General features: G+C 40.3%; 2 protein-coding genes across 2 annotated transcripts; one reads left to right on the top strand and one right to left on the bottom strand.

Moving 5' to 3' along the window:
* Positions 1 to 927: 927 nt before the first annotated feature.
* hspa4b (heat shock protein family A (Hsp70) member 4b) lies at positions 928 to 8,836 on the top strand. Its single transcript, XM_086311779.1, has 19 exons — positions 928 to 1,239; positions 1,823 to 1,880; positions 2,097 to 2,237; positions 2,512 to 2,634; positions 3,413 to 3,512; positions 3,887 to 4,020; positions 4,110 to 4,354; positions 4,445 to 4,521; positions 4,618 to 4,769; positions 4,920 to 5,026; positions 5,153 to 5,286; positions 6,506 to 6,690; positions 6,782 to 6,880; positions 7,070 to 7,225; positions 7,317 to 7,442; positions 7,549 to 7,656; positions 7,762 to 7,881; positions 8,022 to 8,183; positions 8,274 to 8,836. The coding sequence occupies exons 1-19, from the start codon at positions 1,133 to 1,135 to the stop codon at positions 8,478 to 8,480; spliced, it is 2,541 nt and encodes an 846-aa protein (XP_086167905.1). The 5' UTR covers positions 928 to 1,132; the 3' UTR covers positions 8,481 to 8,836.
* Positions 8,837 to 12,308: 3,472 nt separating this feature from the next.
* LOC147337840 (interferon-induced very large GTPase 1-like) lies at positions 12,309 to 26,015 on the bottom strand. The gene is made up of 5 exons (XM_086311766.1): positions 25,915 to 26,015; positions 23,509 to 23,633; positions 22,719 to 23,293; positions 18,305 to 18,357; positions 12,309 to 18,197 (listed from the first exon to the last, which is right to left on the bottom strand). The coding sequence occupies exons 3-5, from the start codon at positions 23,146 to 23,148 to the stop codon at positions 13,320 to 13,322; spliced, it is 5,361 nt and encodes a 1,786-aa protein (XP_086167892.1). The 5' UTR covers positions 23,149 to 23,293; positions 23,509 to 23,633; positions 25,915 to 26,015; the 3' UTR covers positions 12,309 to 13,319.
* Positions 26,016 to 26,608: the final 593 nt, after the last annotated feature.

The raw sequence follows: 26,608 nt of genomic DNA, 5'->3' as shown, positions 1-26,608 counted from the left end.
GTGAGAGTTGCCAGAAACATAATCAGAAGTCTTAACAGCCAGACAATTTTATTACAGCTGATTTGAAGTAGTTGTGATACTTAAGAAAATACCAACCTGCAAATGGTTGACGCTACAGCTACCAGAAGTCAGACAGCGATCATACAGACTCTAGTGAGATACTGGGATGTCCAACAGGTTAGGGTGATTATGGATAGAGATGGGCATGTACTAATCAGTGACCAGGGTGTGCTAAGAAGGTGGAAGATAAGATAACCTTTATTAGGTTATCTTATCTTCCACCTTCTTAGCACACCCTGGTCACTGATTAGTACATGTACTAATCAGTGACCAGGGTGTGCTAAGAAGGTGGAAGGAGTACTTTGAGGACCTGATGAATGTATAAAATGAGAGAGAGAGAGGAAGATGTAAATCAGGAAGTGCAGAGGATTAGCAGGAGGAAATGATGGCAGCTATAAAAAGAATGAGTGGAAAGGCAGTTGGTTTAGATAACATACATGTGGAGGTATGCAGAGCTCAGCTGAGTTTTTAACCAGATAATTTAACACAGTCATGGAGAGTGTAAGGATTCCAGAGGTATAGAGAAGAGAAGAAACAAGTGTGACAGACCGAGTGGTAGTAAATATACAGCGATAAAGATGATGACCCATGCCATGAAGATATGAGAAAGAGTTGGTGGATGGATATAGAGCTTCCACCGAGGAGGAAAAGAGAAAGGCCACAAAAAAGATTCATGGATGTACCAAAGGAGGACATGCAGAGGGTTGGTGTGACAGAAGAGGATGCTATGAACGGTGAGAAGGAATCACATGATCCGCTTTTGCGACCCCCAAAGGAAAAAAAAAAAGACCTGCTGATGCGATACCGGGTCTGAGCTGTAGGTGGCGCATGACATCACTCTGGTCCCCGCAGTCGGATGCTATTGGTCAGTGCACAGACAGAAAATTCCTGAACGCTGTCACGCATCTGCCGGCGTACCGCATGCTGCTGCTCAGCTTCATGGAACAAGAAGAACAAGGGTGTATCACCGTCCGCTGACTGAGAGCTTCTGTAGCCACCGTTGTCACTTTGAGCACCGAACTGTATTTTTGTTCCTCCTTGTAACTCCACACTACCAAGTTAACTAGCGATAATGTCAGTTGTAGGCTTTGACGTCGGGTTTTTAAACTGCTATGTAGCAGTAGCCCGAGCCGGAGGGATTGAAACTGTCGCCAATGAATACAGCGATCGATGTACACCGTAAGTACGACTAGTCACATCATTGAGGATGCTTTGCAATCTATCGTCTGCGTTGATAACGCCTACAGAATGTGAATGAATGCACTTTTCTATATCCTAATATTGAGTGAAGCTAACATTGCTAGCTAGTTAGCATGCTAACAGATTTCACAACAGGAAACAGCATGTGAGTGCTAAAGCTAATGCTAGCAAGCCGGAACGAAATTGTTGGAGAAAAGAAACCCTGGGATAACTTGATTTTAATTTATTGTTTCTTTTGGGGTTTGAATACATTAATACCATCGAAAAAATATTTAAAGGTCGTTAAGTGACCTAACTAGTCAGGTGATGGATGTTTTACTGCAGGCTGACGGGAGGAGGCCGGAACCAGGCTGTCAAAACCACATTATCAGCCTATTGTGCTTCATTTTTAACGCTCTCGGTCCACAGAAAAACCAGATAAAGGACCATAGAATTGTGATTTCAGAATCTTAAAAAATACACGTGAAAGGGTTAATATTATATCGCCAGTTGGTGAACTAACTGCACCATTGTGAAGCAATTGTTGTAGATGAGAGAGGTGAATTGTGTTTTCTGTTTTTAGAGCATGTGTTTCTTTTGGACCCCGGAATCGATCAATTGGTGCAGCTGCAAAAAGCCAGGTATGTTTTCACGAGAAGCTGAAAGGTGCTGGGTACAGGTTTTGCCCAGGAGACCGGGGTGGGGGTCGCTTCATCACACAGTGCACAGAGCATGAACAACTCTACACAGAAACTGCACCAACACAAATCAATTTGCCAAGTCATAAATTGACAGTTTGTGCAGTTAGTATTTGTGTGTCAATTAAACATTTTTCTTTTCTTTCTCTCATTAAACAGGTTGTCACAAACTGCAAGAACACAGTCCAAGGGTTCAAGAAGTTTCATGGCAGGGCATTTTCAGATCCATATGTGCAGTCCCTCAAAGAAAACATGGTCTACGATATTGCACAAATGCCCTCGGGAACAACAGGCATCAAGGTAAGAGAAGAAGAGGGAACATTTGCATTATAGTTAAAATTTTGGTATTCTTTTTCCAGACCTGACTTTATAGTAAACTTGGTCTGACATTTTCTCTAGCAGCTGATAATGGGTTTGTTTTTCTTTGAGGATCTAATTGAAAACCTCTGAGAACCTTTTGCTGCTCTGTGTCACTAACTGGAATATTTTTTAAAAATCTGCTACTATACAAAACACTCATTTTGAGCTGACGCGTAATAAACTTCCATGTCTGTCAATTGGATTTTTGTTAAAGGTGATGTACATGGAGGAGGAAAAGGTATTCAGCATCGAACAGGTCACCGCCATGCTTCTCACCAAGCTCAAGGAGACGGCAGAGAACGCCCTGAAGAAGCCCGTGGCTGACTGCGTTGTGTCTGTAAGTATGCTGTCATAACAAGTCCATGCCTCACACACATGCATTTGTCATGTTACTTGATCAGACTTGTCCTGAATCTGTCTTTCATTAAGTAGGTTAATAGAATAATACACAAGCTCTGAGAGAATGGCATACAACAGAGAGTCTATGTTTTACATAGTTTGGTTTCACTAAATCCAGTCTTAATTATTGAATCATCCATATTCTATCATAAACCCATGACCTTTGATTGTGCATCAGACTTATTTTAGAATTAATAATTAAACTCTCCTCCAAGAACTTCTAGTGGTTACAGTAGTAATCCTTCTGCTCTGGAGATCTGCTGCACTCTAAACCAGAACTTGCAGCAGGCAGATACGTGATTTATGTTCCATTATGCTTAACTCTTCCAAGCAGCAGAGCAGAGGACAGCTGACTGGAGTTGGATGAGAGATTCATTTTTGAGAATGTTGCTTATAAGTTGTTTTTTTTGAATTGCTCAGAGTTCTTTTCAAATTGGCAGTGAAAGTTTATTTCTCAGCAATCATACACAAGCATTTCCAACCTTCAAAACAATAAAAACCTGTTGCAAATGCTAAAGATGCGTGTGACATTCAGTCTGTGACTTTGCTGTAATTCAGACACAGATACATTGTATTGCTTAACATGAGAGCATAGTCGTGTGACCAAATTATCTACTGTTTACCAGCTGAGAAAGATCAGAATCAAATCATAGTGTGTGCCACCTTGCGGACTGATTAACCAGACTAATCAATGGACTCCCTTCTGTTCTAACCAGGTTCCTTGCTACTACACTGATGCTGAGAGGAGATCTGTAGTAGATGCTGCTCAGATTGCTGGACTCAACTGCTTGAGGCTGATGAATGAGACAACTGCAGGTCTGTACCAGAGCTTTTAGGCAAGGAAGTGCATCTCACTAACCAACTCTGATCTGACAGTAATTGAGACCTATTCTGCTCTTGATCATTTTCTGTCATATTCAAAGTGGTGGATGCTCAAATCAGTCGAATGCTCTACATACTCAAATTTCAAACAGTTTTTTTTCTTAAAAGGAGATATCATAATATGATCATATCAGTCACTAAAAGGGCTACATCACTGCCCAGTATAAATAAAATAGTTAATTATCAGATAAGGATTATTTTGAGCTTTGAGTCATACAAAGCCACTCTAGCTTGGTGTTGTTTGTAAGCTTCCATTTTCTAACTAGTTAATAAGGTACACCTAAAAATTCTAATTGACTCGATTGCAGTTGCCTTGGCTTATGGAATCTACAAACAGGATCTGCCTGCTCCTGAGGAGAAGGCCAGGAATGTGGTGTTTGTGGACCTGGGCCATTCTGGATACCAGACATCTGTGTGTGCCTTTAATAAAGGCAAACTCAAGGTGTGTAGACATCCCAGTGCACTGCACACAGTTTATCAGTCTACAACTGAGTTTGTGTCATAACCATAACTCTTTACCCTGCCGCTCAGGTTCTTGCCACAGCATGTGACCCGCTGTTGGGAGGAAAGGATTTTGACGAGGTTGTCGTTAAACATTTCTGCGAGGAATTTGGCAAAAAGTACAAGCTTGATGTGAAGTCAAAGCCCCGGGCTCTGGTCAGGCTCTACCAGGAGTCTGAAAAACTGAAGAAACTGATGAGCGCTAACTCCTCTGACCTGCCACTCAACATCGAGTGCTTCATGAATGACATCGATGTCACTGGAAAAATGAACAGGTAGTTTGACAAGAAAGTGATTTTTTTTTTTTTTGCTGATTGTTGATATCTACTTTACATCTAACGGCATGTTCCTCTTTTCTTTTGCAGGGCTCAGTTTGAAGAGATGTGTGCTGACATTTTGGCCCGAGTAGAACCCCCTCTGCAGAGTCTGTTGGAACAGGCCAGTAAGTTTAATTTAGTTTTTGTCTAATTGAGTTTAAAAAAGGAACTCATTAGTTTTTCTTCATGTTTAAGATTAAACTTTGTTTTTATTTCATAAGAACTGAAGAAAGAAGACATCTATGCGGTTGAGATAGTCGGCGGTGCTTCTAGAATCCCAGCTGTCAAAGAGGGAATCAGCAAATTCTTTGGAAAGGAGTTGAGCACTACACTGAATGCTGATGAAGCTGTGGCCAGAGGATGCGCTCTGCAGGTACAATGCAGTCGGGTTTTATTCTGTCTACTGGAAAATAATCAGTTGTTTGCATCTGGCAAACTTTAACAAGTGTTGATGATTGAGAGGAGTTAATATAATATAATACTACTGCAGTGCTCATTGACACAAGGCCATCTCTCTCCTCAGTGCGCAATCCTGTCTCCGGCCTTCAAAGTCCGTGAATTCTCCATCACAGATGCCGTTCCATATCCCATCTCTTTGAAATGGCATTCTGCTGCAGAGGATGGTGTGAGGTAAAAAAAGAAAAAGGCTTCTTTGTTTTTCATTATTATTATTATTATTATCATCGTCATCATTATTTATTTATGCTGACATTTATCTTAGTTACCGTAATGTAATTTAATATTCATTTGTTGCAGTGATTGTGAGGTGTTTCCCAAAAACCATGCTGCGCCCTTTTCCAAAGTGCTGACTTTCTACCGGAAAGAGCCTTTCTCTTTGGAGGCTTACTACAGTTCCCCTAATGAGCTGCCTTATCCAGATCCCACTATAGGTAAGAAATGAAACCTTCCTAAAACTTGGTTACCTACACATCAAGCAGACACAGAGCTAGATTTGTACCTATAAGTTTTTATTTTCCCCCCCATAAAGTCCTTAGAAAAATATCTTGGTTGGTGTACCTTTCCTCACTTTCAAATTTACTGCCTGGCCAAACAAAGTCACACACTAATGTGCAGTTGGACCCCATAAGCTTTGATGATGGTGCTCATTTGCCATCACTTCTTTTCAATAAGCGTATGCAATGTCTTAAGATTTATCTGTGTCCAGAATCACATTAGTATCTCACCAAGATCTTGTGTTCACGAGTGAAGAGGTGGACCACTGTGTATAGTCTTCTCCAGCACACCCTAAAAAGTTGGGTTAATGTCTGGACCAGTTGGTGTCCCATTGAAACTGATGTCTCGTGATACCTGAACAACTCCTTCACAAATTGAACCATCGATGATAAAGATGAAAAAAAAAATCCTATGATCGAAAAACCTGTTGACTCACTATATCCAGATTGTCAGGTGAAGTTTTGGGTGCAGAATGTTGTTGAACCAAGAACTGACCAACTGAAGTAATGCCACATCATCAACACTGCTCTCATAAGCTTGTACTCTACACTATGGATGATGAGTGCATCACTTAATCCACTTTTCTTTGTACCACGATGTGACCATCACAGTAAATCCTTTACAGACCTCATGATCTTTTTCCGTCGCTCCAGAGTCCAATTTTTATGTTCCTTCTGCCAACTGAAGCCTTTTTTATTAGTCTCACTGATAAGAGTTTTTCTTAAGGCTACACAGCTGTTTAGGCCCAATGCTTTGAGTTCCTTGTGCTTGAAATCCTCTTAATTTCACTATTAAATGTGGCCTTTTTGTGTGTTAGTTTTTTGTTTTGTTTTACCAGTTTGATCTCACTAAATTTTAAAATGATCTCCAGTAATCATCTTTTTTTTTCCTCTTTCTCTCTGATCAGTTTCTACCTAATACATCACGGTTCACCTTTATCATTCCAGGTTTTAATAATATGTTGCAGTCTCCCTAGGGTTTTTTTTGTTTGTTTGTTTTTGTTTTTTTTAATAAATGCAGACCTATAACTGACCCTGAGTGATATCTTTTTAATGACTGTGGGATATGACAGGCAGCGATTAACAAGCTTCACTAAACCTATTTTTCCTAGTTAATTTTTTTATCTTTACTCCTTTTAACCCTTTATTTCCACAGGTCAGTTTATGATCCAGAAAGTTGTCCCCCAGGCATCAGGTGAGAGTTCCAAAGTGAAAGTGAAAGTGCGGGTGAACATTCACGGAATCTTTAGTGTGTCCAGCGCCTCTCTGGTTGAAGTGCAGAAGTCTGATGAGGCAGAGGAACCAATGGAAACAGAACAGGCTGCCGACAAAGATGGAGAGGTAGTTTGGACAAACGGTTCATCACAAAGAGTCATGCGGTACTCATTGTGAGATGCTTCTTCTTAAAGACTTCTTAAATTTCTTCCCACAGCAGAGCAAAATGCAGACAGATCAGGATGAGCAGCTGACTCAGGGAGAGGCTCAGAAAGAAACAGAAGAGAAGACGCCACGAGAGAGTGAAGAGATGGAGGTGAGATGTTTGTGTAGAATCAGTTAAATATTGATAGCCCAGATTAAAGTCTTTATGTTAGAACCCTGAAATGTTTTGATTTTTATGTTTTATCCTTATGAAGCAAATTCATTAGACTGTAAATGTTATAATACAGTTGTTTCATTCTGTGTGTTTATATTTTGTTATACCTTTTCTTTTTTTCCTTAGACTTCCACAGAGGAGAACAAGGGTGAGAAGAAGTCCGATCAGCCTCCACAAGCCAAAAAACCCAAAGTCAAGACAAAAGTTCTGGAGCTTCCAATTGAAAACAACCCACAGTGGCAGCTAGCAAACGACATGCTCAATCTTTTTGTAGAAAATGAGGTACCTATATTTTCACCCATCTCTCACACTGACATTACACAATCCAGTCATCTCGCCTGGGAGTAAGAATGGCTGTGTTTGTTCTCCTCAGGGCAAGATGATCATGCAGGATAAGCTGGAGAAGGAGAGGAACGACGCTAAGAATAATGTAGAAGAGTACGTGTACGAAATGAGGGACAAACTGCACGGCATGCTGGAGAAGTTCGTCAGCGAAACTGTGAGTGAAGAGCATCGTCTCATTCATCGTTTAAGATAAGCCGTGATGTAATTAGCAGCAGATTCAACGTCCCTCGACATAATGTGAAATCATTCTAATTCTTTAGGACCGAGATGTTTTGTCCTTAAAGCTGGAGGATACTGAAAACTGGCTGTATGAAGATGGAGAGGACCAACCCAAACAGGTGTACATTGACAAACTGGCAGAGTTGAAGGTGATTATTGCGCTGATTTCTTTTTATTTCTTTATTTATGTTTCTTGTCTTAATCTGATCACATATTGATTCCTCTAACTGATGTGTTTACGGTGTGCTCTGCAGAAACTTGGTCAGCCGATTCAGGACAGGTATGCAGAGTCTGAAGAGAGACCTAAAGCTTTTGATGAGCTGGGAAAACAAATCCAGCAGTACATGAAATTTATCGAAGCCTACAAAATGAAGGTGACTACTATTAACTACAGTATTAAGAAATGTATTTGTTTTTAAATATGTTTACACGGTATTGTTTAAAAGACATGAGAACTACTATTAATAGCTTCTGTTGCCTGCACAGCACATAATATTGCCTGTTTGATTTCCAGGATGAGCAGTATGACCATTTAGATGAGGCAGATGTAAACAAGGTTGACAAACTGAACAACGATGCAATGATCTGGATGAACAGTGCCATGAACCAGCAGAGCAAACAGAGCCTGGCGGTGGATCCATCTGTCAAAGTCAAAGACATTAAAGCAAAAACAAGGGTGAGTTTAAGATTGTAAGCACTAGGAATATTAGACTGTAGGGTTAGTTCAGTTTTTATTGAATCAACCCATCATTTCATTTTTCCACAGGAGCTTTTCGGTGCTTGTAACCCGATCGTGACCAAGCCCAAACCCAAAGTGGAGCTTCCCAAAGAGGAGACCCCTGCAGAGCAGAACGGGCCCGTCGACGGCCAGGAGAAACCCCAGGAAGCAGCGGCAGACAAGGGAACGACCGAGGCTGCGGGCAATCCTGCCTCAGAAACTACAGAGAGCAAGCCTGACATGGACCTTGATTAAAGCAGCCCGATGCCTCCTCGAGCGGAGCTGAGCAGGAGCTGATTGTTTTAGATTGAGACGCAGCCTAGCTGTATATCAGAGCCGATGACGTGTTTAAGGAACTGCTCTCTACGGTCAAAAAGCAGGCAGGGTGTTTGGCACACTGAGCCCAGCTCCTGGTGGTATCTCTGTCTGATGACATAGCATGCCCTCTCCCTTTCTGGATGACATAAATCAAAAGCCAGCTGCAATAATTCTGTTCGGCAATGAGCGCTGTACACATGATGGTATTTATTTCTGTTGTGTGCTCTGTAAGTGTTCTGGTCTGTGTCACAATATGGTTTTAATAAAGTTATTGAAAATCACTCGCACCATCACGGGACATGTGCCATCTATCATTTCTCAGAGAATTTTTCAGTGTTAATAGCACGAAGCTACAATGAATGAGGAATCATCCGAAAGACAAAACCCCAATACTCAAACTGAACAATGTGGTGTATGCTGTACAGTGTAGCGAGGAATGCCCAGACCTCTACATTGGAGAGACCAAACAGCCACTTAATAAACGCATGGCACAACATAGAAGAGCCACCTCCACAGGACAAGACTCGGCGGTCCATCTGCATATAAAAGACAAAGGACACTCTTTCGAGGATGCCAATGTTCACATTTTGGGCACAGAGGACAGATGGTTTGAAAGAGGAGTGAAAGAAGCCATCTATGTCCACTGTGAGCGACCATCTTTGAACAGAGGCGGTGGCTTATGACACCAACTGTCTGCCATCTATAATCCAGTTTTGAGATCCCTTCCAGACCCCTTAACGCCCACTCATACCCTGGTCCATCTGACCTCAGGAAATCCCATGATAGGGTGGGGCTAGGTTTCCCAATGAGCTCACTTGAAACCATGGGTGATTGTGACCTACACTCGTTTTCGCACCTTGGCTCATGTGATTAGGTAGAGGATCATTAGGGGGTCCTTTTTTCCCTCTTGGGGGGATACTCCCACAGGGTTTAAATCTGGGACTGAAGAAGCTTCTTGGATGAGAGGTGAAACGTCTTCAAGCAGCTTAAAGTCCAGACGCTTTTCTTTCCAAGCTCCTTAGACAATGAAGAAGAAAGGTGATTTAAGTAACTCTGAATGATGTTGTTACTGCCGGAGAGATCTTTGTATTTCACAAAATGTTGATGTGGGATTTTTCTACAGTCACTGGGTTTTCACAGAATGGTCAAGTTCTCTGGGAGAAAATGTGCACTTGATTTCAGAGAAGAATGGCTCAACTGCTTTAAACTGACGGGAAGTCAAGACAGCAACTTATTACATCTCAAAGATGCAGAAGAGCATCTCTGAGTGCAGAACACATTGAACTTCGAAGAGGGTGGGTGGATTATGGCAGCAAAAGACCACATTAGATGCCACTCATGTCTGCTAAGAACAGAAATCTGAGGCTACAATTCTAAAAAGCTCACCAAAACTGGACAACAGAAGGCTGAAAAACGATTTCCTGGTCTCGTGAGTCTCAGTTTCTACTGCAACATTCAGATGGCAGCGGCAAACAACAAAGCATCCTGCCTTGTTTAAAATCCCACAACCTACTTAAGTATTGTTGCTGATTACCCATCTTCTGATGGCATCTTTTTACCTTTTTAGCAGCATAACCCAGTTACAAAGCTCAAATCATGTTTGCTGAACATAAGTTCACTGTACTCTTTGATTCATTCATCCTACAAAATCTATTGAGATATGGTATCAAATAACACCAGCCATTCACTGATTATCAGTTATCGTAGTTCAACATTTGCACACCCTGCTTACATATAACCTTTAACCAGCTCGTGGCCTCTGATGTTGAAGTTCACAAAGCACGGACTTTGTTTTAGGGCAACACCACAACTTTTAACTTTCATGAGGGGAAAGGCTCCCTGAGAAACCCAGCTTATGATCAGAACGACGCAACATTTCAGACCTTCGACCTTAATCATGCATTTTTTTTATTAATTAACATACAATTTGAATTTTTTTCATTGCATATAATATACACACAGGATCAAAATCAGTTTGTCATTACAATGTGCGGCTTAATAAACACCGTGACGGCTGAAACTGAACTAATGGTATCACACATCCATATATCGCACATATGTTTTGCATGTTTTACATTAATTAAAACTAGATGCAAAACATGTAAAAACCACACGGTTTAAGCAGAGACCAGCTGCATCCAAATGCTGCCTCTATTTCTAAATGAGATCTCATTAATAAAACGTCTTTCCTGTCTCAGTCCATAAAAGTGCATGAAACCACATGAAATGTCAGAGAGCAGAATTAATCAGGACTGTGGCACCCAGTGAGGTGTTGGCCTTACCACAAAGGAAGACTACCAGAGTTGCAGCAAAGTACACAGACCTGTGTTAACTAAGGTAACACAACATTTGCCTCAAGCATATACTGAGCAGTTGTACTTATATGCTTAATTATTCCTTTAAGGTACATTTTGAGCGAGGTGTTAATTTTAATTTTAACTGCTTTATTTCCTTAAATCAGCACATATCTTAAGGTGGAACCTATTCTTTCAGTATGTTGGATGATTGGGGGATAAATGATGAAAATGCAGTGCATAACCCTCTTACCATCACCCCCAACCACTGTCCTTTTTTTGTTTGTTTTTTTTGCTTTTTTTTTTTTTAGAACAGTAGGTGCGAGTTTATAAATGGCGCGGCTGTGTGAAAGCTGCGAGTGATTTGTGATCTTGTTTAGGAACCTAAGGGCTCCACCTGCATGTCAACACTGGTAGAGACTGTAAATGCTTCTATCCAGGCATATACTACAGCCAAACACCAGGGGGCAGCAGAAACCTTCCTCTGAACTTCTGGGGCGCTATTAGTTCGTCAGCTTTTATCAATGGCAGTAGATCGGGAGGTCAAACTTATGAGTAAATGTGGAAAATGCTGTAATAGCTTTCTTTAGGAATTAATTTTTTGACCGTTAATTAAAACAAATGTTTATTTTCTTTCAAGATTATTTATTTCATAATCAATATTGGTTTATCTTCTACTCTGTCGATTTATAGTTATGTTACTCTGCCTATTTATGGTTAGTTAAATCTGTGCCAGAATCTTGCAGAGATCATAATGCATCAAAATACAACTGGAGAAAGGTCTGACTGACATGACCTTAAATCATCAGTAGCTATGACGTCATTTTGAGCAAAACAGGTTAAAGTGGTAGTTCGAAAAACTTCGGTATTTATCAAGCTAATTTTATCCTTTAATTATTAAATTAGGAATTTTTCATGGAAGACCTGAACTTGTAATACAGTTTTGTATGCTGTTGTACTGGTAGGTTTACTGAACACGTTCTCTACCGTTGCGACTATATACTCTAGTATTGCAGCCATTTGTCAGTGGAAGTGCTTGAAAGCTGTTTTGTGTGGGAGAAACTAAATTTAGACTATAAAACAGTAAAAACAGCTGATAAGTACTTACAAATGCCCACCCCTTCTGCTCTTGAACATGTCTTTTTTTTACTGGCACTTCATTAAAACTATTACTACAAAACCTTAACCTATAATAATTTAAATAAACAAACAGAACAACACAACACCAAAAAGCCCCCTAACTCTGTTTCTTTTAGCTACCACATAGTAATCACATCCGCCTAACAAGAATTACCAAGAAACATATAACTATTAGCAATCACAAAGATAAAAGTGCAATAGAAGAAGGGCAAGTGCTGAATGATGAAGACTGCAGGTTCTATAACAGTTCATCCATCCATCCTCTTCCGCTTACCCATGTTAAGGGTACCTAAGTGCAATTTAGAATTACCAATTAACCTGTCCCCACTGACTGCATGTCTTTGGACTGTGGGAGAAAGTACCTGAAGAGAACCCACACAAACACAAAATAGAAAGACTCAGTTATAAGTATATAAATGCCACACAATTTTCACTGCATGTCAGAAAGAAAGTCTTTTATTTTATCATAACGCATTTGCACACAGATAACACCAATGTTCATCTTATACTTGTTACTGAATGGCACACTTATAAAAACCTGTAAAAAGATTTTATCATAAAAACAATAGTTAGGAAAATATTCAGGATAAAATGGAGAAAAACAGGATAAAATTCTAATTTAAGTAAACTCAGTCTGGATAACTAGTTTCATCATAAACATCTTAAGGCCATCTTAAAGCTATCTGTTACATTGTTAAAGCAATGATCATACTGCAGATTATATTATGCTGGTAAAATACTTTTTGTTCATCCCCACAAAATGTACCAACTAGGTAAACAAAACAAATCAGCCTTAAATCTGTGAATGAATTTTCATGTAATATAAAAAAACAGTTGTGTTTCTCTAACTGTGATTAGACCAACTGAGAATCAATATATGAGGATCAATATATGTCATTATTTAAACATGATGACAAAAACACATTACAGAAAATCAATTTGAAACAAATTCAGATGACTGAGAATATATTATTATTATTAATATTATTATTGTATGTGAAAGACAAAAAAAGGAATGAAGAATTATAATTTTACATGATCTATAACAACCTGAACAAAAGAACCTGAAAAGAAAAAAGTAAAATCAAGTTATTTGTTCCAGTATAATCCATAGAGAAAGTATTTATTGTAAAAGAACATATTAATAATAGTTACTTTTAAATGTTAAGCCATTATCACATTAAAAAACAGTATAATCTCAGACACTACTTCTGCTTCCCTGTAGCAATGCTGTCATCTCTACAAGCCCTGCACTTTTACTTATGACACTAAAAACTCTACTCATTTGAGTAATGAGTTACAATGTGAAACCAAAACTGAAGGGTTTTGTTTCTCTGATGCTTTAACACATTTCATCCAGACTTTTAATAGCTTCATCCTTAGGGATTTTTTTCCACTCACTAGGAATCTCTCCTCTTCCCTGGAATTTGTACTTATAGTACCCTTCCAGCTGATTTTGAAATCGACACACAAACCACTTCCAGTACGCCAGCTTAGACTCATCAGGGATGATTCTCCAGTTAGCATACTCTGGACCAGCAGTTCTGTACAGTTTATAGGGAACAGATTTCTCTGAATTATGATGAGGATAAAATCTGCCATCACTTGCAACATTTGTTGTGCAAAAATTGACGCTGAATTCCACTGTGCCTCTATAGTGCCATCCTTTGATTCCAGAGAGTCGATGAAAAGGGACGCTGTGGTCATCAGGACTGTGACCTTCAATGGTGTTGGTACAAACAGCTGCACAGAAGGGGCATTTTACCCAGCAGCACTTACACAGCTGATCAATGAGGATTTCATCAGGTTTTAACCTGGATTCCTTCAGTTTCCCCAAAGAGAGGCTGCTAGTTTGCTCAATGATGGAATCGAGTCTTTTCTTTATCTCTTCCTTCAGAAACTCAAAATCATTGATGTCACTGAAGTTTTGAGAAGAAAACGTATCAAGAGTTAACTCATCTTTTAGCAAACTAGAAAATTCCTTCAGCCACATATTTATGTCTCCTCTCTGAGTTTGGACTTTCTGTGTTGCTGTAGATAAAGCTTGACTCATCAGTGAGTTGACATCATCAACATTTTTCTTGAGTATATTCACAGTTTTATCTCTGTGATCTATGAAGATGTATTTCTCTACTTCTGCTTTTATAAAAGCTTCTGTTTGTCTCCTTGGATTTCTGATGTAGGTGATGAAATCATCAAAGTTTTCATTCTCAGCGAGTGACTTCAGCACATGTTTCTCCAAGTTCAGCCTGTTCCCATTGAATGCTGGGAAATTACACCTCATCTCTCCAGCCAGACCAATGGCAGTCCTGTTACAGACAGCCTCAACAGTGGAAGCTTTCAACCTTTCACAGATCAATTCTGCAAGCACAACAGCAGATGAGTTTCCTTTGCAAAAGCTTCTAAAGACTGTGTAAAACTGTGTTTTCTTGCTTTCTAAATAAGTCAGTGCATCTGTGTTCATTTTAAATTTCTTCTGGGAGTCTAGAAGCCAACTCTCTGCTCTGTCAAACACATACAGTATGAGATCGACTGTAAACTCCTTTTTCAAATTATATATCATTGGGAAATTCTTCACTTCTTCTTTTACGTTTTTGGCCACCTCGTGCAAGTGAGTTTGTGTGTAGCCTCTTGTAGCCACAGGTTTGTCTTTAATTGCATCAAGTGACTGTTTGTCAGCTTTGTCAATAAGCAGTCTGATCTCTTGCTGTTCATTCCAGGATAAAGCACTGTGTGATTTATGTTGGTTTTTTTTTGTTTTTGAATTGTATCTAAATGTTTTTTTTATATATTCCCAAGCATTTCTGACAGGTCCTGAAACATGTTCTTCTGGTCTACTTGTGTGATTGTTATCCTCCTCAATATCTTGAGTTGATTCACTTGTGTCAGAGAGATTTCCTTTCTTTTGAAGGATGACATAATCTGTATAATCTCCAAGCCTTGACATATCCTTGTATCTGCCATTTTGTTTGCGTTCATTTATCAGAGTCTCTTCAAAACCAAGTTCTTTAAGGATAATAAACTGATCTTCTTTCAAGTTGATGTCTTCAACAGGTTTAGTATCTGCTGTCAATTCAGTGACCCAGTCACTCCAAACAGAGCTGAACTGTTGGTTTAGCTCTTCTTCGTCATTGGCCTTGTCCTTCAGCTGCTGAGCGAGGTCTTTGCTCTTCTGTAGCAGCTTGTCCTCAAACTCCTTCTTCTCATCATCCAGCTTTTCACGAGCTTTCTTCTGTTGAATAACTTCATCCAGTTTTCTTTTCACTATGCTCTCCTGTTCATCACAAAAGTCTTTAATTTTGGTTTCAAATCGGCCTCTCCATTGAGCCAAGATTTCTTTGTCTTTGTCCTCCTCAAAGTATGTTGTCATTTCCGTTTGGATTGTTTCATGTGTTTCATGTGATTCTTTTTTAAGATAGTTTGCTTCGACCTTGTCAAGATTTCCATTTTCAATTCTGTTATGAAGTTGGTTTTCAATGGTCAACATGTTGCTCCTCAGGGCCCAGGTCCAGTTTGCGTACTGGGACTCCAGTTTTCTGTATGCTGCAATTTCAAGTGTGTTTTTAAAACTGAAAACAAAGTTTTCATTGAGGAGGGCACTCCACAGGTCCTGGACTTTGTTTTTGAATTGTGTGAGAGTGATCCCAGCAGACTGTGAAGCTTTAGAGAGGATGGTGTTCTTCACTTCTTGGATGCTCTCACTGTAACCTGGATTAGGAGGAGCCATGGGTGGACTGCCCTCCCATAGCTGGGCACAGTATTTTACATCTTTTTGGACATCAAACTCAATGATGTCACTGAAGCACTCTGCACTGGAAAACTCCTCTTCAGCTGCTAGTTTGGTCATCTGGTCCAGTTTTTCTAGCAGGCGTCTCTTTCCTTCCATGTTTTTCTCTGCTGCTGCGACATCTGTAACATTCTGGTGAACAAACACACAACTGGGAGAAAGGTTAACTTTCTTCATCCTCATAAAAGCCTGAACAACAATCTGCAGGATGTCCTGCATCTCAGATGGATTCTCTCCAAAGATGTTGATCAGTGTCAGGTTTCCCAGACCAACAACAAATGTTGCCAGTTCGTTGTCATGGTGAAGAGTGGTGTTACCTTCCAGCTCAAGAGCACGTAGTCCTTCAGTGTCCACCACTAGAAGATAGTCAAACTTCAAGTCTTTCTCTTTCTTCATCTCCTCTGATACTTTGAGCATCTGCATGAAGACACCTTTGGTGCACCTGCCTGCACTCACTGCAAACTGCAACCCAAACATGGTGTTCAGCATTGTCGATTTTCCACTGCTTTGTACGCCCAAAACTGACAACACAAAAACTGTCTGGTCCCCCAGTTTCTTGATGACTTCCTCTAAAAGACTGGAGATCCATGTTAAAGGCACGTGACCTGCATCACCATCCATCAGCTCCATCGGGTGTCCTGATATCATCAGCTGTGCAGCCAGCTCAGGGTATTTAGACCAGTCAGTGTGTCTGCTCTCTCCTTCTATTGCTCTATGAGCTTCATAGATCTGTCCCATTTCTCTGAAGATGTGCTCCAAACCAAAAGTTGCAGACTGCAGTTTTCTGGAAATTTCTTCAAGCTCAGTTTGTTTTATTGATAACACATCTGATTTATTGCATTTGTTCTTTAAAGCCAAGACCTCGGACCATTTTTTATCATAACTTTGGAGAACTGAGGAAAGCTCATCTGTGGAGAGATCATCTATTAATATCTGAATCCATTTCAGAAAATACTGTTTGTCTGTCAGTGGCAAAGATGAGAGACTTTCAATGAACAACTCCATCAGTTTACTGCAGGAAGCAGCGCATTGTTTCTGGCGTATGTTCATCAGTTGTTGTTGCTTTTTACATTTCTCATTTTCGATGTCTCCTCTGAGATGATACAGTTCTTTGTGTATTTTGCTCCACTGATGCCACAGATCACCTCGATAAGGAAGGAATTCATCTTTCAGCTTTGAGACATCCATGTTATTCTTTTTAATCAAATCCATTATTATCATAGCAGCAGATTTCCCTCTTTGACAGGCTGGGACGCTTTCATCCACTCTGATTCCAGAGACCTCAGCCATCATTTCAAGCTGGAAAGATGGTTTCAAGCTGGATCCATCTACAGATAAAACTTCTCTAATGATTTGTTTCAGTTCTTCAGATACATCTGACTGGCTTCTGTCCTTGAGACCTATGATGTATTGTCCAGTTGTTGTCTTTACAACATCACAGTCATCAACACAGAGACAAATGAGAGGTTTGCGAGATTTAAAAAGACCTGATATAAATGATTGACTTTCTTCATGCTTTTGCAGAGAAGCAAAAAGAATAATATTGATGGAAGATTTTTCAATCAGTATGTCGCGCCGTTTTTCAGTCAACAGAGCATCACCATGAAGATTACAAAAAGCAATGCAGTCATTGAAGGCATCATTGGGTTTTCCAGCAGGACAGTACCAGGCAATCTCTGCCACACCATCCATCAGATAACGAGACTTGGTGCTTCCTGGACAGTTTCTGTGGAAGAAGGTGTTGTGACGGTCGTTGATCAAAGTGTTCATCAGCTGAGATTTAGACACTGACAGAGAACCCAGGCGGAAAAATGACACCAAGGGTGTCTGAGCTTTGCACACTGGAACACTCTTCATAGTGACGATGTTTGAGCCGTCTTCAGTTACCTTCCAGGTTTTTGTTATTTGTTTGAAAGTCCACAGAGGACACTCGATCTCCATTGTGACTGGGTCAGGGACAAGCAATGGTAAGGCATATTGACACTGAGACAGCTTTGTAATCATCATCTGTTTAAGGAAGCTGTCTGAGCAGTGAAATACTGCCATCTGAACATCCATTGGATGCAAATGAGTTTGTTCTGTCTCATGTGTGCCTGCACCCATTCTTAATAAAGCCCCCAAATTACTGAAATCTTCCTCAGTTATGTCAATCACCTGAACAGGTTTTGGATGGTTCCCCTCTGTCTGACTGTCTGATTTTACAGGAATGTATCTGACTCTGTAGTCTAACATCATCAGCCTGTGAAGAAACATCTGAGCTAGATCTTTCTCAGATGTCACATGGTTCTGTTTCACAGGTGAATGTATCTGAAGAAAATCTGCTGGTGGAAACTTATCTTGAAATTTGTCTTGAAGGTGAAGTCTGCCAAGCAGTATCTCGGTTTGTTTTTGACATGAGTTCTTCTTTTTGATTTCTCCAGAAACCTTCACTGGCTGCAGAAAATAAGCAAATAAATATGTACTCTATGTAAAGAAATTATAATGTTATATAGTGTGGTAAAGTAAAATGTCCTATATGAAAAAAATGATGACTTTCTTACCTCCTTGTTTCCACTGATGTTCTCCTTTACACTCACCTCCTCATCTGAAGTTCCTACAGTTTAAAGTGGAACCAAAAAGTCAAATCAATGAAAGTAATACACTTATTAATACAAGTAATACAATAATACAATTCTCTAGTTTTTGCTGCAAAGCTTTCAAACTTGTTCTTTGGGACTTTGTAGTATAGTGGTTAACACATTTTCCTAACACACAAACAATCTCTGGTTGGAGACAGGGAGGAGACATAAAACCTTGGGTGGGGTTGTATCAGGAAGGGCACCCAGTGTGAAATTTCTGCCAAATCAAATATATGAATCCATCTGCTCTGGTGACCTCTTGTAAATAAAGAGGCCTTGCCACACCTAACCAACTATAAGATCAATCTCGGAGCTGCGGACGGTGACCTGCAGCTGGCAGAGGAGCTGAATATCTTCTTCGCCCACTTTGAGACCATGGTACCGGAGGTATTGGAGCCACAGCAGCAACACGCCACCCATAGCAGCACCCCCCTCACCCTGGAAGAGCACGAGGTGAGGTGCATGCTGCAGGCTGTTAACCCGAGGAAGGCGGCGGGTCCTGATGGTGTGCCAGGTCGAATATTGAGGGATTGTGCAGAACAGCTGGCTGGGATCTTCACCAGGATCTTCAACAAATCCCTCGCACAGGCGACTGTCCCACTCTGCCTGAAGTCCTCCACCATAGTCCCCTTGCCTAAGAAGCCCCACATCACCGGCCTGAACGACTACAGACCGGTGGCACTCACCCCAGTGGTAATGAAATGCTTTGAGAAGCTGGTCCGCAGACACATCACAGCAGCCCTGCCCCGCAGCCTAGATCCACACCAGTTTGCCTACAGAGCAAACCGGTCCACGGAAGATGCTGTAGCCACAGCACTCCATGCTGCATTAACACACCTGGAAGAGCATGGTAGCTATGTGCGGATGTTCTTCGTGGATTACTGCTCAGCTTTTAACACCATCCTTCCACACAAACTGGTGGCCAAGCTACAAGACCTGGGGCTTCCATACAGCACCTGCATGTGGATCAATAGCTTCCTCTCGGGCCGTAGACAGAGAGTCAGAGTTGGCCATCACACATCCTCAGCCCTGAGTCTCAGCACTGGCTCACCCCAGGGCTGTGTGCTCAGTCCACTGCTCTACTCTCTCTACACACACGACTGCACTCCTCGCCACCACAGCAACATCTTTGTGAAATTTGCAGACGACACCACAGTGGTGGGGCTCATTTCCAAGGGAGACGAGTCTACGTACAGAGACGAGGTGGAGCAGCTGACGTCATGGTGTAAGGCCAATAACCTCCTCCTCAACACTTCAAAAACCAAAGAACTCATAATAGACTTCAGAAGGAAAAAGGCAGAGATCCAACCACTATTCATTAATGGGGACTGTGTAGAAAGGGTGGCAAGCTTCTGCTTCCTGGGAGTCAATATAGAGGAGAACCTTTCCTGGAGTGTGAACACCTCCGAGCTGCTGAAAAAGGCCCAACAGAGAGTGTACTTCCTGAGAATTCTCAGGAGGAATAACATCACACAGAGACTGCTGGTGTCCTTCTACAGAGCCACCATTGACAGTGTTCTAACTTACTGCATATGTATTTGGTACGCTAGCTGCACAGGGGCTCAGAGGAAAGCACTCCAAGGGATCATTAACACCGCCCAAAAGGTCACTGGCTGCCCTCTCCCCACACTGGAAGTTCTACACAACGTCCACTGTTTTAAAAAGGCCCAAAACATCATAAAAGACACCTCACATCCTGGCCACTCCCTGTTTGAACTGTTGCCCTCAGGCAGACGGTACAGGGCAATCAGTGCAAGGACTAATAGACTCAAACACAGCTGTTATCCAACTGCAATAACACATCTGAATACTACAAAAAAATGTCCATCACGCCACTCTTGTGTTAATCTATGCACGGTCTGAAGCATGTGTGTGGGAATGTATGTGAATGTTTTACTGTTACGTCTTATTAATATTTTAAGTATTCTATCTATTTTATTTATTGAATTTTATTGTTTTATTTATATTTTGATATTGCTAGGGATGATGCAATGATCGGGGACCATTCTTAATTTCATTGTTCTTGTGACAATGACAATAAAGTTTCTGATTCTGATTCTGAGGAGCAGCTGACATAAGTATTTTGTCACCATTTCCATTTTTGGCTTATTCCTATTAATATAAAATCCAATTTTCATTAAAATGTTACCCTTTAGTGGTTGCAGATGGTTGTGGAGGACCTGAGCTTTGATGGCACAAAGCAATTTTAAAGCTTTTGAGCATCGATTAGGGCATGTCCATTGGGCGACAGTGAATTTCAATCCTTTGCCACAGCATAAAAAGTGATTACAACTCAATTATACATTTCCTGAGCTGTCAAAAATTTCACACAGTTGATCAGCATACAAGTCTTAAAATAATTATTTTACAATCCAAGATCAAGGCAACCAGTCACTGCTCATTTCATATGCACATTTTCAGTGGTAAAGGCATGATATATTGTTTTAGTAACTAGAAATTGGCCAGGCAAACACCACAGAGGCCTCATACAGGAAATGCCATAATTATGTGTTTACCCCTTAATACTTGTATGTTATTTTGGTTTAAATTTGTTTGAATAGTTCAATTTAAAACACACAAACAGATGAACTGAATTTCATAATTTGATATTTGTGTATTGTAGTTTACAATAAACCAAAATGAAAGTCATTAAAGTCAATGTTTAGTATGTTTGTTGTGTGTAGTTAGTGTGTTGTGTAGTTGATTGTTTTTTTTTGCTGTGTAAACGCAGTCTCCAGGTGGAAAACAGGACGTGTGATACTGTTAGGATGCCTGGGTTGTTGACCCAGAGTTTTGAGTTTATTATATTATTTATTATTTCTAGTCTTTGGTTTCTTTGTTACAGTTCTGTCTTATGGTTTATGTCTCTGTGTAATCCTTAGTTGCTGTCTCCCCTGTCTGCTATATCCCCGTGTCCAGTCAGTGTCTGTGTCTGCCCTGGTCCCACGTCTCTGTTCCCTCTGTAGTGCCTGCCTGTGAGTCTGTGTCTGTAAGTTCATTCTGTGTTATGTTTCCTGTTTTACTTTGAAAGTCCGTGTCTCATGTAAATGCGTCTGGTTGTGCTTCCTTTGTCTCGTTAGGCCTGATTTGCCCCAGCGGTGTTTCCCTCCTGTTACTCATTCCCTGATTGCTCCCTCTGTGTATTTAAGCCCTGTGTTTCAGTTTGTCGGTGTTGTGATCTACCCTTATCTAGCTGTGTGTTCTGTTGGTGTAAGTTCACCTTGGAGTCTCAGGTTTGTTACTTTTTTGAGTTTAGCAATAGGTTTGAGTTACTTTCTGTCTCCGGAGTCTGCACTTTGGGTCCTTTTCCTGTCTGCACACAGCCGTTTCATAACAGATACATGCCCTGCAAGTATCAGGGTATTTATGTTCTCCTTTATCGTATCGTGGACTGAAATAATTTATTAGAGTGGAACAAATAATTTGTGTGGCATCTTATTTGATGCAGAACACCTGATTGTTCTGTGAATAGTTTGAAATGCTTATAAAAAAAATCCCGGCCTTGGATGCATTTTTAGGTAAATAGCTGCATATAGCTTTGTTTATTGCACAACTGTTACTAACTCAATTACTTTTTTGAAGAAGTAACAACTATAACTAATTACTTTTCCAAAGTAACTTGCCCAACACTGCTTATTTTGTCGTTAGTAACCTTCTTGCATGAAATAACCTACTCTTAAACTAACAACCAAATTTCAGCTGAAACAAACTGAATATTTGTTATCCTCGCTTGGAAAAAAAGGGGAGCAGCAATAATACTGATCAAAACACGAATAAGCTAATGTGTTTTGTGTCTCCATGATCATACCAAAATGAGTGGTAATATTACAATTTAAGCCCATCTAGCTCCCAGACATCAATGTGGCAGTTAAGACACATGAGAGAAGCCTGACGAAGAATCATTATGTTCTTCCAAACGCATCTGTACGTAGAGAGGAGGCAGGTATCTCAAATGAAAGAATGAAAAGAAGTGGTATGTATGAAGATGGTCTGATAGACGACTTTATGCTCAGTTAATGCATAACTACAACAATGTGAATTTGTCACTGGGGTGAAACAGCCTCAGAAACAAATAACTCTAATTTGTGTGTATACATAGGCAGATGGGTAACCACTATTTAAACAAACACCACTACACCTCTGCGTTTAATATTTTCTGGACAGAAACCCTCACAACTTTTGCACAAATCTATCAAATGAATAAAATTTTGGTTACAAGGACAATTCTAAAGATAAATGTCACCGAATTCATTGTATATAATCAAATTAAGATTCACAGGTTAACCCACTGCTGAGTGCAAGAGTTTGTTTGCCTAAAACGCAGACAGGCAGGTACCTCTTTCGTTTGTTGAGTTTTTCCTTTCTTCTTTGTGGGATTTGTCCTCCAGGTGTCCTCCTTGGTCTTTATCTTCAGCACACATCAGTCCAGTGTAGCTTTGTGGATCATTTTCAGAGACCATGACATTTATTTTTTCTAACAAATTTGCTACCTGTTTTTCATCCATCATACTTCTGTTACATGTGTGGAACCTTTTTTCATTGAAATCTGTGTTAGTTTTCAGCTCCTTTAATGCACTTTCACATGTTTCACCTGTTTCGTGAGTTACCACTGTGATTAAATAAGAAAGTGCTCCAATCCCAAACGTTCTCTCTAACCACTGCACTCCTGAGCTGTACTGGCTGCTATGCAGAGTGTTGGGTAATAGTAAGACAAAGGCATGAACTCCCTGATTTAAAGGGATTTTCTTTGTTTGTAGACCGAGCATGTTAATGACACAGACATGTTGACCACACAGATTATACAAATTGGAGGAAAATGGTTCCACATTTGATTCACAAGAAAAATGTTCTTTGGTCCGATCTCAGTGGAATCTGGGTCACCAATTAGTACAAGTGTGAGATCGGGAGCCACTGAAGAAAAAGAACAACATGTTACAATACAGACATCACTAAAACCACAGTGAATGATTACTTTGTGATTTTAATGAACAGTAACTAAATATTAAGAATAAAGAATAAATTAAATTTTAATAATTAAAGAGGTAAATGCTTCACTGTGTTTAAACTCAAATCAGATGCATACTCTAAATAGGTCTGACTATAACACTATAATATGATCACACTACCTCTCTCATGGATGGGAGGTGTTTCAGACGTGTTTTCAGACTCTCCTCCTGTGCTGTCGTTGTTCTGCTCTGCCGCTGCAATATCTTGATCCTCCATCTCATCAGCTTCTCATTTTACTGAAGGTCTGTGTATCATATATGCATTCAGTTCATCACAGATGAAAGTACAAAAAGACAACTATTTATTTGTCCCCTGTGTGCAGCATAAAATCACTACACTTTATCAGGTACAAACATGAACCTGCTCATTAATAACATGACAGCAACTCAAAACATTTAGGCACGTAGACATGGTCAGAATGACCGGCTGAAGTTCAAACTGAGCCTCAGAATTAGGGATGGGTATCGTTTAGGTTTTATCCGATACCGGTGCCAAACCGGTACTTTTGAAACGGTGCCGGTGCTCAAAGCGGTGCTTAAAGAATGGAGAACACAAAATTAGGGGATGTTGCTAACCCCGGGTCCGATAACAGGCACCACACCCGCAGTAGATGTGCACGGTGTGAGGTCTCGCAGCAAGCTATCAAATACGGCGCATTTTTCGGCTTTTAAAAAAAACGCTATGCGTCGCCAGGTGTTTCATCGGATTTGAGGTGTTACCTCCTTTGACAGTATCACAGTATCAGCTTAAAGCACTTGTTGCAGGCTGCTGAGTTTGCATATTTTGCTGTGAAGTACATCCAGACTTTTGACCGCTTCCTCTTGGGCATTTTTAATCTGTAGCTCTGCTCTAAAAGAACGTACGTACCTGGACCCGCCTACTATCCTCGGAGACGTAAAAGGATTGGCTAGAATCTAAAGTGTATCACAGCTCAGGAAAAAAAAAAGCACCGAAATAAAGCACCGAAATGTGCGCTGCTTTTCGGTCTGGTTACTACCGTATATGTCAGAACCGATACCGGTACCCATCCCTACTCAGAATTGATAAGAAAACTCATTTATAAATTTCGAATGTGGCGTGATCTACTGGGATTTCCCATGATTTTCTCCAGTATTTACAGAGAATTCAATTCTGTTCAATTTTATTTACATAGTGCAAAATCACAACAGCAGTTGACTCAAACTGCTTATGGTCGAAAAAATTAAAAATATCATAGCAGCATTTCTCTGGGTGATAACCACTCGTGTCAGAAGAAAATGGGTAGACTGCTATAAGCTGATAGGAAGACTCAACTCAAAATATTTATCTCAATCGATTTGTCTGTGAAGGTTCTCAGTCATCCAGGTCATCGTAGTCAAAGGAGCTTGCAAAGAAAAGCGTCTGGATTTCTTTAAGTTGCTTGAAGACGTTTCACCTCTTATCCGAGAAGCTTCTTCAGTTCTAAGGTCAAATGGCAGAGAGTCCCAGATTTATACCTAGGTGATTAGAGGATCATCAGGGGGTCCTTTTGTCCCTCTTTGGGGGGAAAGTCCCACTCTTTTAATTCTATGTTGTTGTACTTTTTCAACATGTTCAAAATAAAGATTCAATCAATCAATCATATATTTGTAGTGTCTGTTTTGCAAGGAGGATTAACAAAAAGTATTTCAGCTGAGCTCAACATTAAACATCTCCCATGATAATCCAGAATAACACTGGTGTTTTCTTCATGTTGAATGAGTACTTTTAATTTTGAAACTTTAAAAATGATTTTTTTAATGCATTTTTTTAATTGTAAAGTTTATTTGTAGTATAATGTGGTAAATATCGCGATCACTAAGAAATATGGGCACTAAAAACAATAAGAGATTAAATGTAATATCAGAGAGGGAGATGTAGCTTATCTAGCTGTAAAAGTGAGGGAGGTCATTGTTATGTTGCTGCATGTAGAAATGCAACATAAGAGTACAAATCTGCAACTTAGTTATAAAACAGCATGTTGTACCTGGTGTAACAGGTACCTGAAAATGATATTGCTGCAGGGTAAACCACAGTATAATTAATAACTGGAGTAGATCTCCTTTTCTAGAGAAAGTGCTGACGAACCCTCACTGAAAACAAATAAAGCGAGTATGGGTGTGTAACGGTACGGCAAACATACAGACAAGGAAAAACCAACAGGTTTCTGTCCTAGCTGTACTGCAACACTATGTGCTGGCATAACAACTTCAGTGCTCCTTGTCCGTGGAGTTGGAGATTAACATCTAATTTGTTCATTTAACATTTCTCATTAGTGCTGAACATCATTTTCATCCTCTTTAAGGTAAATGTTAAATTTCCCTTGACAAGGTAACCCAGACCTTCACTTTAGGGATCAGCTGTTAATTTTTTCCTTTAATTTGCTACCCATCATACTCACACAGGCACAGATTTTACCAGGTATTTACACACACACACACACACACACACACACACACACACACACACACACACACACACACACACACACACACACACACTACTACAGAAATCAATAATAAACTCACCTTTGCTTGTTGTGTGTGGGTTTTTTTTTCTTATAGTTCTGTCTGTTTTGTGTAGATGCTGCTGCCTTCTTATGAATCCTACCAGATACTGTTCTTTATATAGAGACATCAGTACTATTTAATGATAGGTCTGGCCCTAACAAACTCCTCCCAGCAGCTCTCAATAAATGGCATGTCATATTAGAGGAGTGTACATGAGTTTCAATTGAGTGATATCGAAAGGAAAAGCCAAAGTTGAATGGCTACACCACTTGATTTCCCAGAAACCATGTGACAGGAAAAGATAGGTTTCATTTTCCTGAGAAGACACTGCCCAGTATGGACCGAACACTGACAATTTACTGCCACCATACTGTAATTTATTTTACAGTTTTTAATGGCACATTGTTTAACAGAAGGATACTGTATTTTCTACAGGGCAATACTAACACCGGCCAGCATCTGGCCAATCCACCACCTTTTGTTGTTTATACCGTTACAAAAAAAAAGAAAATTATCGGGCTACCGAGTAAATGCCCGGTATGCCCGATGGCTAGTCCAGCTATGGTCGTGCCATCAGTTAACCCTTCGCGTGCCAACTGTGGCTAGGGTTGCCAACCCCTGTCCTATACTCTAAATCAGAAAGAGAAGGTTTGACCTCTCTCATGTCCTTAGGATATGCGTGTATGCCAGAGGACTCTGGAACGCACACAGA

This window comes from Aulonocara sp. 'chitande type north' Nkhata Bay, linkage group LG2 (assembly GCF_057382095.1).
Source record: "Aulonocara sp. 'chitande type north' Nkhata Bay isolate Kocher_YH1m ecotype deep benthic linkage group LG2, A_spYH_male_GT1.1, whole genome shotgun sequence".
In the NCBI taxonomy this organism is placed as follows: domain Eukaryota; kingdom Metazoa; phylum Chordata; class Actinopteri; order Cichliformes; family Cichlidae; genus Aulonocara; species Aulonocara sp. 'chitande type north' Nkhata Bay.
This window is presented reverse-complemented; position numbering and strand designations above follow the sequence as displayed.